At 32.0% G+C, this 12,195-nt stretch overlaps 5 protein-coding genes and 1 pseudogene across 6 annotated transcripts, besides 3 other annotated features; 2 read left to right on the top strand and 4 right to left on the bottom strand.

The window, feature by feature from the left end:
* Positions 1–58: 58 nt before the first annotated feature.
* Positions 59–2,468: a mobile genetic element.
* Positions 271–1,667, bottom strand: TVAGG3_0695140 (annotated as a pseudogene). Its single transcript has one exon. A coding segment is annotated over exon 1 (1,397 nt).
* Positions 2,469–5,183: a mobile genetic element.
* On the bottom strand, positions 2,611–3,663 carry TVAGG3_0695120 (uncharacterized protein; the record flags this gene model as incomplete). The annotated part of the gene is made up of 1 exon (XM_001329338.2): positions 2,611–3,663. One exon carries the CDS (start codon positions 3,661–3,663, stop codon positions 2,611–2,613), a length of 1,053 nt encoding a protein of 350 aa, XP_001329373.2.
* TVAGG3_0695110 (uncharacterized protein) lies at positions 3,770–3,903 on the bottom strand (the record flags this gene model as incomplete). The annotated part of the gene is made up of 1 exon (XM_001329337.2): positions 3,770–3,903. A coding segment is annotated over one exon (134 nt), but the record flags the coding sequence as incomplete, so codon positions are not given.
* A 1,285-nt stretch (positions 5,184–6,468) lies between the features above and the next one.
* Positions 6,469–7,544: a mobile genetic element.
* A 464-nt stretch (positions 7,545–8,008) lies between these two features.
* On the bottom strand, positions 8,009–8,559 carry TVAGG3_0695080 (endothelial differentiation-related factor 1 multiprotein bridging factor 1 family; the record flags this gene model as incomplete). Its single annotated transcript, XM_001329336.2, has 1 exon — positions 8,207–8,545. One exon carries the CDS (start codon positions 8,543–8,545, stop codon positions 8,207–8,209), a length of 339 nt encoding a protein of 112 aa, XP_001329371.1.
* Positions 8,560–9,322: 763 nt separating this feature from the next.
* On the top strand, positions 9,323–11,371 carry TVAGG3_0695070 (spectrin binding; the record flags this gene model as incomplete). The annotated part of the gene is made up of 1 exon (XM_001329335.1): positions 9,323–11,371. One exon carries the CDS (start codon positions 9,323–9,325, stop codon positions 11,369–11,371), a length of 2,049 nt encoding a protein of 682 aa, XP_001329370.1.
* A 405-nt stretch (positions 11,372–11,776) lies between these two features.
* TVAGG3_0695060 (uncharacterized protein) lies at positions 11,777–12,124 on the top strand (the record flags this gene model as incomplete). Its single annotated transcript, XM_001329334.1, has 1 exon — positions 11,777–12,124. The coding sequence occupies one exon, from the start codon at positions 11,777–11,779 to the stop codon at positions 12,122–12,124; it is 348 nt and encodes a 115-aa protein (XP_001329369.1).
* Between the last annotated feature and the right edge of the window lie 71 nt (positions 12,125–12,195).

Raw genomic sequence — 12,195 nt, 5'->3', positions numbered from 1 at the left:
TCTGAACTATATTTTACCAGATTATCAAATATAAGAGAAATGAAATAAGGCATAAAAAGAGTGGGGGACAAACTCGCCCATTGTCACTTTTTCATTAACCTTAAACTTGTAATTTTCATTATTTTTAATTAACCTTATTTCTTTCCCAATTCCTGATTTATTTTATTCACTTACTATTAAAAGTCACATTTTAATAAAATATAATAATTTATTTATAGCATTTTTTACTATACTGTAATAAAAAATTAATTATAATAAATTAAATGTTTATTAAATCAAATGTTTTCTTTGCAATAATATTTTTAATGTTGAGTAAACAATGTTGGGATCAAGTGTATCATTTTTCAGACCTTTCTGAACAGCTTCAAGCATACTGATGCATTCGACTTTTTTAAATTGTGTCATTTCTTCGAAATCTCTTGTGACTTTTTTGATAACTTTAACATTTCTCTCTGAATCCAGACCTTTAATTTGCAACTTAATCAGGAATGAAGGAACAACACTGGAATATAACTCGATGACAAGTTCATCGAGTCGAAGATTTCGCCTTTCTGGGAAGTACTGGTGCTTCAAAACCTTGAAATGTGATTCCGAGATGTTGTTTGTTCCATCTCCTTCATTTCTATAGCGAAGCATCCACCTGTCAAGATGATGGCGCCACTGTCGGTCAAAGTATTCACGGGCAGCAGGTTCCTCATTTAAAATTTCTTCTAAATTGTTGTAAACTTCATCAGGATCAATTTCTTCCTCTTCAGAACCAAAGACCAATAACTTCATTAAGTTATAGAAAGTTTCGAAGTTGGAACGATCTTGAAACTTTTCAGCCTTTCTCATGACAGCGCGCAACACATGAACGCCACACCAAATGATCTGGCATAAGGGGATGGCTGTTTCAACAGCATTTGTGATTTGAGGTGCGCAGTCCATTGAAAAATAAGATGGTTCGCGATTGATGGAGCCAAAATATGCTGTGAGACAAACTTGTATATTTTCACTTGTGTCGGGCCAAACGAAAAAATACAAAAACGGAAAAACAATTGATTCCGCGAATTTGCCAGTGACGGCATAAAATGGTATGCGAGAGCGCAAGAGCTTATAAGTGGAATCAATGTGATAAGTTTGTATTTGATGTGAAAAAGCATTTGCTTCGAATGGGGCGTAATAGAAAATCATACGATCTGGCTCGTGAATAAACTCGATGAGATCATCTGGAGAATGACTCTTAACCATGTCGACAAAAATTGCAAGAGATGTAACATCATCCGCTGAGAAACGGGTATTGATTGCATGAAGGCGTTTAGAAAACTTTTTTAAAGCATCTGTAGATTGTTGAAACATTTCCGGAATGATCCCACTATCAAATGGGATATTAAGATCTTTGAAACACCTTAATTGTGCGTAAACACGGTCTTGATTTGATTCAAAATATCTTGTTAAATAAGATCTATAAAAATATGATGTAATTTGTTGTGATTTGTTTGGAAAAGGGGCAGAATGATTGTGGGTGTTAATACATTTTCGTATGTGGTACTTGTCATCGGGAAGTGTATCAACAAGGAAGCGACATGGACAATTCGGCCACTTACAATTAAATTGGATTTGATTTCTTTCTTTCCTAGTTTTATATGAATAACTACAACCTGCTTGGATTTCTTGTTGCACTCCATACTTAAGCAACTCGATATATGTGAGTTCGTGATCTTGGATCTGCATTAAAATGAAATGATTTGAAAGAATAAAGAATTTTGAATATATTGGTCTTATTTTGATAAGCTTGGTCGTGTTTTGAATAGCTTGGCCATCTAATTCAATTATGATCTTTGAAAATTAGGTGAAATAAAACTAAACATAAATGTAAAACTAGGGATATGAAATTTTGGTTGTACACCACTTGTATGTGCCGGATACCATTGTGTCAAATTTTTTCTGAAATTAACTTTAAAAGTACTAAGTAAGATCATGAAATATAGCAATATATGTTTAAACCAACTTATATTTTGGTTGTACACCACTTGTATGTGCCGGATACCATTGTGTCAAATTTTTTCTGAAATTAACTTTAAAAGTACTAAGTAAGATCATGAGATATAGCAATATATGTTTAAACTAACTTATATTTTGGTTGTACACCACTTGTATGTGCCGGATACCATTGTGTCAAATTTTTTCTGAAATTAACTTTAAAAGTACTAAGTAAGATCATGAGATATAGCAATATATGTTTAAACCAACTTATATTTTGGTTGTACACCACTTGTATGTGCCGGATACCATTGTGTCAAATTTTTTCTGAAATTAACTTTAAAAGTACTAAGTAAGATCATTTATTTTTGCATAATATAATGCCAATATGGTTTCTTTTGATTTTATTTCATTTATAAGCAAATCAGATTTACCCAAAAACTCCACTCCATAAGCGTTCATTTGCTAAATTGAAAAGTGACAATGGGCTAGTCTGTCCCTTTCTCGGCATAAAAATATCATAGCATAATTATTGGATAAATGCATTAATAAATTATTTATATCATAATGAGAAAAAATCAAAATAAGAAAATGAGCATAATAATAATTTAATTAAAAACAAAAACAATAAATAAAATGTAATTTTCGTTAATCAAAGTCATCAATGTCTTCGTCTTCTGATTCCCATTCGGACTTGAAAACTTGATAATCTCCTCCTGGTACACTCTGAATGGATTTTTTGTATTTGTTCTGTTTTTTAGAACCTTTTGTAACAGTTTTTTGTTTCAATATCATTTTGGAGTAACAATTCTCTTCAAATGATTTGACACAATCTTCTGGAAGTGGGGGAAGATGTAATGCTTTTTGTATATCTCCGAGAAAATGCTCTGGATCATTCCATTCTAAGATTGCAACGTTAACTCTAATGTTAATGTTCTTCCAGGCTCTTGATTTGTCCAAATAGCATGCAATTTTGGAGTTAAACGCTTCATTCATGCAGGTAGATCCAATGGAAGAAACTTTGGAAACTATGGGTGTCCATTTGTGAACCCAGTCATAGAGCATGAATTGAAGTTGGATCGAATTGACATCTTTTTGCCATTCAAAGCATTTGTAATTGTGCGGTTCGCAAAAAGAATGATTGCCTACGTAATGGTAGACACAATTCTCCCACATTTTCGTACGTTTGTCAATATTTTCTTCGGCAAAACATGACCAAAGCCACATACTTAGGCTTGCATTCAGACCCCAGAAAGGTCTCTCTATTTTTTCAATCTTCTGAGTCTTGTCGTTGAAAACTTCAACTGTCTTATGAGAAGCTGAGAACTTTGTAAAATCTTTTGAGATATTTTTTGATACATGACCTGGATCGAATCTTTCAAGATGAGAGACGCCAAATTCTTTAAAGACAGAGACACTTTTGTTATCTCGGTCTTTAATAATCTCTTTAACATCTTTCAAGATATTGTATTTCTTTAATTGCTTCAAGATGATTCGAGTTCCAGCACTTTCCATATTGTTGGAAGCTCCGGAATACTGAGTATGCTGTCTGTTTCCACCAATATGGTTGATGTTCACGCATGCAAGAACTCTTTTTGTGACAGCATCGAGCGCAGTTACTGTACAACTTGGCGAGTTTCGCCTGTGCGTCCATCTTGCATCAATGGATAAGTAACCACTGAAGGACTTTCTCGACAGCATTAGGGAAATACTTTTAAGTCTTCTAATCTTATCGTCACAAAATCTCTGTTGTCTCATGACACCACTCTTCACAGGGGGCTTAGTTCCACAAAGAGAAAGAAAGCGAGCACCTTTTGTATATGGCATTCCGGTCATTATGCAAGCACCAAGCATCTGTCGCGCTGAGAGTCGACGACGTTCGTGGAGTAAAATGTTATGCATTGCCTTTGTTTTCCGTTTTGGGTGAACAATATGGCCCATACAACAAAAAAAAATGAAATCCCGCCAAAAGTGAAAATTGAATAAAAAGTAATAATTAATAAATATATACTATATCATTAGATGAATATTTTGGAATAACATTTTAAAATCGAGGTTTTTCAATGGATAACGGTTCAATCAAAAATTAAAAAATGGAACATTTCTGTCGTTTCAAAATTCCAAAATAACGTTTCTATTCCTCTCAAAAGTAAAAATAAACTTTATTGGGGAAAAATATTTTTATTTTCCAAAAAAAAATGAAAACCTTAAATGCAAATCTAATTTTGATGCTTTTGTTTGTGATTTTTTGGATTTCGAAAAAAATTTGAAAATTCAGACAAGTTACCATTAACACTAATACGTTTCAGCGAGTCGGTCCCATCAGAGAAATTTTCATAAATCGGCGATATAATTTATTATTTCAGCAAAATATTCTCAGATCCAACTAGAATAAGGTCAAATTATACAAATTTAGCAAAGGCTAGTTATCCTACCTATTCAATTAACTTTAATTTTAAAAAATTCAAGACAATTCTCAAAATTACCTTAATAATCGCGTTCTCTTCGCAAAATGACGATTCATCATTCACTACCAGCATAACTGAGGGCTTGTGCTCACAGAATAATACAGATAATTTACTTATTAATGCAAAATTTAGTACCAAAAGGTAATCATAGAAGATACAAAAAAAGTTTCTTTATTTTGATTGCTGATTTTATTTCTTCTAAAATTTACCAAATCTAAAAAATCCAAAATTGAATGCTATTGAATTTCATGTTTATGTAACATATACTATTTATTATATAAGGAATAAAAATTTTATAGTTTTAATCAAAAATAAAGGTGTACTAAATGCATACAAAACAAGGTATTTTTTACTCATCCAAAATATGTTAACAGTGCTATTTATATAATCAATATCCGAATTTCGAAATCATTTTGATGAAATCTTTATTTTAAAATTGAGTTGACTGTTAAAATCACCCGAGAAGAGGGATTATCTCAATGAAAAGTGCATAAAATAGCAAACGCACAAGATGGCACTATGCAGCTTTATATTGTTATACAGGATGAACATATAAAATGTTTGGAAAACACTTACTTCGTTCTACAAATGTGTATCTCTTTATATCAAAGATTCTTCTCAAATTATTGAGAGACTTCTCTCAAAAAAAGGAAAATTTGATAACTAAAAAAATTATGGCATAACCTCTCGTTTTGCATAGATATATATTTACATGGTCACAGAGCTTATTTTCATTGTCAAAACTTAAAAATTAATTTATTTTATTTCAAAATTTAAAATTTTAATATTTAATTATATAAATTAAAATAAAAATGATTTTGAATGAAAACGACAAGATATTTGAACATATAAGTTTTTCACCAAGTAAATACATATTCGTGTAATTTGTCCTCTATCTTCATTCCTTTCTTCAAAAGGCTTCCTCATTTGAGGTATGTATTAGATATCTATTGCTGACAGAATAACAGCATGTACTTTTGTTGCTAATTGGCATAAGGGTTTCGTTTTGCGAAAAAAACGTACAATACGCAATTTCGCTAAAAAACATTTAGCTAGCAATTTCGACCTTTGACTCCACTCAAGACGTCACTTTTTTAATTTTGCGGTATCATATTTTTGGAAAATCTTTATGAATATTATATAAAAAGTCTCTTTAATATCTATATTTCATATTTTTATCGATTTTTAAAGTTTTTGCGAAAAGTATTCAATTATTTTTGCTATTTGGTCGGATAAATGTCAGATTTGCGACATTTTCTGATATGATATTCAGATTCTACGTTGATAATAATGCTTATAGAACCCTCTTGCTATTGTGTCAAAATTGCGAAACCGATAGCAAAAATATCTCGCAATATCAAAATTGAGATATTGAGTGAATTATGCATTATAGAGATTAAAAATCTGATTTGTGAAAACATCTCATCAGTTTCTAGCTAATTCAAAAATCTTTACTATCTTATTCGATTAAAATGAAAAGGGAATAGTTTCATTATGCTTTAAATGACAGCCTTATAATATAATCATAGTTTTCGCTCAATATGCAGCATTTTTTTTTCGAAATCTATGGTCAATGTCCTAAATACTGATTGCTTTGCATTCATATCTCTTACATTTTCTATACCCACATCACTATTCATTGCTATTCCTATCTTTTTCATTTTTGTTTGTTTCTCATAATTTCTCAAAAAACACGATAACTTGATATTTGTAAATATCATACTTTATAACGTAAATAAGAACTTGACCTATTAAGAAAAGCAGTAATGAAAAGAAAATCTGAAATTCATAAAAATTACAAGTTTCTGATGACAATTAGCTTAATTAAACCAGGTACAAAATTATATAATTGTATTTTCTATCCAATTATCCATATAATATCTTATCCAGAAGAAATAACTTGATCAATACCAAATGATTTTTTAACTAGTAAATAAAGTATTTTCTTTACACACACATTGTATATCATAGTTTTTTTTTGGTTTCGCAAAACATCCAAAAACAAATATGCTATAAAAGTGACAATTTTAGCAAAACGGAGAAAGGGACAGACTAGCCCATTGTCACTTTTTAATTTAGCAAATGAACGCTTATGGAGTGGAGTTTTTGGGTAAATCTGATTTGCTTATAAATGAAATAAAATCAAAAGAAACCATATTGGCATTATATTATGCAAAAATAAATGATCTTACTTAGTACTTTTAAAGTTAATTTCAGAAAAAATTTGACACAATGGTATCCGGCACATACAAGTGGTGTACAACCAAAATATAAGTTAGTTTAAACATATATTGCTATATCTCATGATCTTACTTAGTACTTTTAAAGTTAATTTCAGAAAAAATTTGACACAATGGTATCCGGCACATACAAGTGGTGTACAACCAAAATATAAGTTGGTTTAAACATATATTGCTATATCTCATGATCTTACTTAGTACTTTTAAAGTTAATTTCAGAAAAAATTTGACACAATGGTATCCGGCACATACAAGTGGTGTACAACCAAAATATAAGTTGGTTTAAACATATATTGCTATATCTCATGATCTTACTTAGTACTTTTAAAGTTAATTTCAGAAAAAATTTGACACAATGGTATCCGGCACATACAAGTGGTGTACAACCAAATCTTCGACTCGATGAACTTGTCATCGAGTTATATTCCAGTGTTGTTCCTTCATTCCTGATTAAGTTGCAAATTAAAGGTCTGGATTCAGAGAGAAGTGTTAAAGTTATCAAAAAAGTCACAAGAGATTTCGAAGAAATGACACAATTTAAAAAAGTCGAATGCATCAGTATGCTTGAAGCTGTTCAGAAAGGTCTGAAAAATGATACACTTGATCCCAACATTGTTTACTCAACATTAAAAATATTATTGCAAAGAAAACATTTGATTTAATAAACATTTAATTTATTATAATTAATTTTTTATTACAGTATAGTAAAAAATGCTATAAATAAATTATTATATTTTATTAAAATGTGACTTTTAATAGTAAGTGAATAAAATAAATCAGGAATTGGGAAAGAAATAAGGTTAATTAAAAATAATGAAAATTACAAGTTTAAGGTTAATGAAAAAGTGACAATGGGCGAGTTTGTCCCCCACTCAGCAAAACGAAACCCTTAATTGGCAAAATCCAGATCTTATTTTCCAGCATTATTTGGTCATTATTATGTTGGTAGTATTATATTCATTGAATTTGGCATGTTGTATCTATCGAAATCCATAGAATCTGAAATTGATTTCATTTGCATTAGTTATTAAGCATAGGGGAAAGAATCTGAGCATTAGGTCCGAAATGTTCTAATATAATGATCAATGAATCAATGCATTAAACTATATGTATTAGAATAAATATCAAAAGAAAATGCAAGCAGCGTAAGAAAGGAAACAAAATTTGATTTCATTATATGAATTAAGGAAAATCATCATTCAATCAAATGAATAAATACTATATTTTCTTGGTTGCGATGCTAGTTATAACAGAGTAGAATATAGATTCATAAGATTTTATAAGGATTAACTATGAATAACATGGTTAAACCAAAACGAAACCCTTGTGTTATATGCCAATGTAGTTACATCGTTATTGATTTCACAACAAAAAGAAAAAAAATGATATTGAAATAATTATTTTCTAAAAATATAAAATATTTGAAAATGAATCGAAGTATGAAAAATTATTAACATAAAATTAGACAAAAAGAGCGGTTTACTCATAAAAACAGGTTCCGGATAGAAAAGTATCCGAAATTATTCGAATAAATCCTTATCTAAGAGGACCTTCAAGTACTTGTTCAAATCTCTTAATGATTTTAGCATTTGGCTCTGCATTGCCACTTTCGTAGTCTTTGACAACATCGATCTTGACACCAGCATGGAGAGCAAGATCCTTCTGTGTCCACTCCTTAGCGTTTCTAAGGTTCTTAATCTTGTTGGCCATCTCAATGCCAACCTTCTGTCTGTGATCACCGAAATGATCGTTATCATTTTCAATCATAGCAAACTTCTTAGCATGGCTATCGACATGCTTCTTCTGGCCGGCACCCTGGGTAGCGCCACCACCGCGTGTAACATATGTTGCTGGTTTAGCGAATTGATCATACATTTTTTAGAAATGAAGTGATATTGAGTAAAAATTCAGCCGGCCAATTAATTGACATGTTATTTTTCAAAAAAATGGTCAATTATATATCTACAATTCATTATCTCATCGATATCGATAATTTTGCCACTTCATAATTTATTCAAAATTTTTTGCCAAAAATTTGTTGATGAAATTTTTATTCCATCAAAAAATTTGGGGTAATGTAATCCCTATTTCGGATTGTTGTTTAATAAATAGCTGCATACATGCACTCCCTCGTGTTATACCCTTGAATTTTATAAGAATTGAAATCAAATCTTCGAACTACCTGTATTTCTCTTCGTAGCGCATCTTAATTACATTCAGTAACGATTGTTTATGCAATTGTTCGTAATGATGTACTTAAAATCGATTTATTCAGCAAATGAAAAATAAGAAATTTGGTTTATCAAGCGCAATACGGCTATTTTAAGAAGATCTTATAAATTTTCTTCATGGTAATACGTTTTATTACATTATTTTGTAATTCTAGCGTGAAATTTTATGATTTTGAAATTTAGTGTATTGTTTTGATGATTTTTGTTGTGATCACACCAAATTCGTTTAATATCAATTGAAATATGATTGAAATTGCTTAATATTTTCATTATTTTTGACAATCAAAATCTGAAAACTTATGAATTGAACAAATTTTTATTATAATTTTAATATAAATGTGTTGTACAATCTAATGGGATATGAAAATATCAAGTCCGTAAGACTTTAGATTTTGCTCGTTATTTCAAGTTCTCAATCAAGATGACTATCCCGATCTTCCAAGCGGCTGAGACTGATAATCTTGATGAGGTCAAGAAACTGCTTGAAGCTGGAACTGATATTTATACAGCTAACTTCGATGGTGAAACTTTGTTGCATATGGCTGCAAAATGCAATTCAATGAACGTATTAAATTACTTAATTGAACAAAAAATGGATTTAGAAGCCAAGACAGAAGGCTATGAAGATACACCATTACAAATTGCTACTCAAGAAGGTCAAAGCGAAGCATTTTACGCTCTTATCAAATCAGGCGCTGATATTAACACAGAAAACATCGAAGGTGAAACACCTGTTTTTACTGCTATCAGATTTAAACGCCCAGAATTTCTCGAATATTTATTACAAAATGGCGCTGATGGTAACCACAAAAACAAGGCAGGAGAAACTCCTTTCACCATTGCTGTCCAATTCAAGAGCACATCTCTTACAAAACCATTACTTGACATTCATGTTGATCAAAAAGTAAATGGCGTTTCGCAAGAGGAAATCAAGAAACTCATGTCAATGCCAATGTCAAGCAGAGCATCTACAACTCAAACTCCAGAAGTTTTGTCATCAGAAGTAGTTTCTGCGAGAAATAAAAACTCAAGAGGCTACGATGACCCGATAACACTATTATTTGAATATTGCATCACAAACAACTTCAAAGAACTCGAAAAGAACATCGAAGGAGTTAACGTCAACAAGACATTTTTCGATAACGAAACTTTATTACACGCTGCAGTTGAAAACAACGCATACGAATGCGTCAACATGCTTCTAGATTACGGTGCTAACATCAATGCCCAAACCAAAACATTCCTTGAACCTCCATTGCATATGGCCATATTAAATAACAACCACGAAATCATTGACCTACTTATTTCCAGTGGTGCCGACCTAGAGCTTCAAAATGCAGAAGGAGAATCAGCAATTTTCATTGCTGTCCGTACAGGAAATGTCGAACTTGTCAAAACACTTATTTCCAAGTCCGTAAACATCAATATATTCAACCACGACAGTCTTACACCGATTTTCGCTGCAATCTCCTTACACCAGCCCGTCATTGCCAAGCTTCTCCTTCAAGCAGGAGCCACAGCTTCTCTTGGCCGCTCAAACTGTTTCTCCCACGCTATGGAAATGGGAGAACAGGACATTTGCGAGGCCATCAGAGAGAGCGACCCATCGCTAGCAAGAGCAGCCATGAATACCTCCAATTTGGACTTGGCGCCACCACCTCAACAGCTCTTCAATTACATCAGACAGAAAAATATCGGCGGTATCAGAAAAATTCTTTCAAACCGTTACAACTTGAATCTAGAGCAGCCTGATGGATTGCCATTGATCAGATCCATCGAGACAGGTAATTTCGAAGTTGTCAAAGCGATTGTTAATGCAGGAGCGGACGTGGAATGTTCGTCAGGAAAAGAACTTCCACTTTTTGTCGCCGCAAGGATGGGCAACGAAAAAATCGTTGAATATCTCCTCCAAAACGGCGCCGATCCACGTACAATCAATGAAGATAATGAGAACGCACTCTTCCCAGCTGTTAGATCTAACAACGTTCATGTTGTTCAGCTCCTTATTCTCCAGGAATGTGGTTTGGATCATGTAAACAATGCAGGAATGACTCCTCTTTACAACGCTGTTGGTTTGAGGTCTCTTCCAATTGTTGAAGCTCTTTTGGCGGCCGGAGCTGATCCAAACAACCAAGGCCACTCTCCATTTAAGCTTGCACAGGATTTGAAGATGACAGAGATTATTAATGCACTTGTTTCTGCTGGTGCAAAGGCTCAGATCAAGAGAGCTCCAAGAAGAACAAGACAACAAGCATCGATATTGGCTTTGTCACAACCAATGAGATTGAAGACTCCGCTAAAGCCAGAACACGGAAAATGCTCAATTTGTGGAACTAAAAAGCACATGTTGAAACTAATTCCGTGTGGTCATGCTGTTGTTTGCAGAGAATGTCTTGAAAAGTTCGTTGAAAAACGCTCGCAATGTCCAATTTGTTCTATGGGATTTTACGCGACATCGGCTTTCAATTAAACAAAATATATTTATATTCTTTGCTTGATAACAAAAAAAATTTTTTTATTGAATTTATAATAATGTGAAACAATAACTATAACTCATTCACTCATTAGTAGTAGAAATGAATATCCTAATTGATCTTTTCAATTTGTAAGTGCATCATGTGAAATAAGATTGTTTGCAGCTTTTATATATATATACGTCACATTGCCTTTTTTTATTGATATTTAGTTTTCTATTTAGTTATATCTCATTTGCTCATATGTGATAGAAAAATGTTAATATCTCAAAAAGGGACAAGCTCAAAAGACATTTTGGAAAATATAAAATCAATCATACAAAGTTCAGGCTTCCGACCAGAAAACCTTCTCAAATTTTTGTGATATTTACAATAAAAGTGAAATTCATTAACAGAATTTTATGAATAATGTCAATACTGACCTTTCTAATTTAGTAGAAATCTATCGTGATAACAATTTGTGTTGCGTAGCTGATGAAGAAATCGCTGCAAAATTTAATCAACTTACTGATTATGAGCGTGATAACATAATAAAAGACAGTATTAAGAAAGAAGATAGTAAATCCGAGTTTCGTCCGGAAAATTCCCTATCATTAGGATGCGGTCTTGAAGGAACAACTGGGTTTGCAGGATCTGGAAACAGAAGTATCGGTGCAAAATGGGTAACAAGACTTGAATTTAGAAATGTATCTAGTGGAGAATTTTTCTTACAGTCGAGATTAACTGAGTTAATTATCGATTTTAACTAAAACTAGAACGTTACTATTAAAGTATTTAAAAAAAACTTGTTTATAAATTACAAAGTTTTCTCGCCTGGGCT

The sequence above is a fragment of the Trichomonas vaginalis genome, chromosome III, assembly GCF_026262505.1.
Source record: "Trichomonas vaginalis G3 chromosome III, whole genome shotgun sequence".
NCBI classification, from domain to species: Eukaryota; Parabasalia; order Trichomonadida; family Trichomonadidae; genus Trichomonas; species Trichomonas vaginalis.
This window is presented reverse-complemented; position numbering and strand designations above follow the sequence as displayed.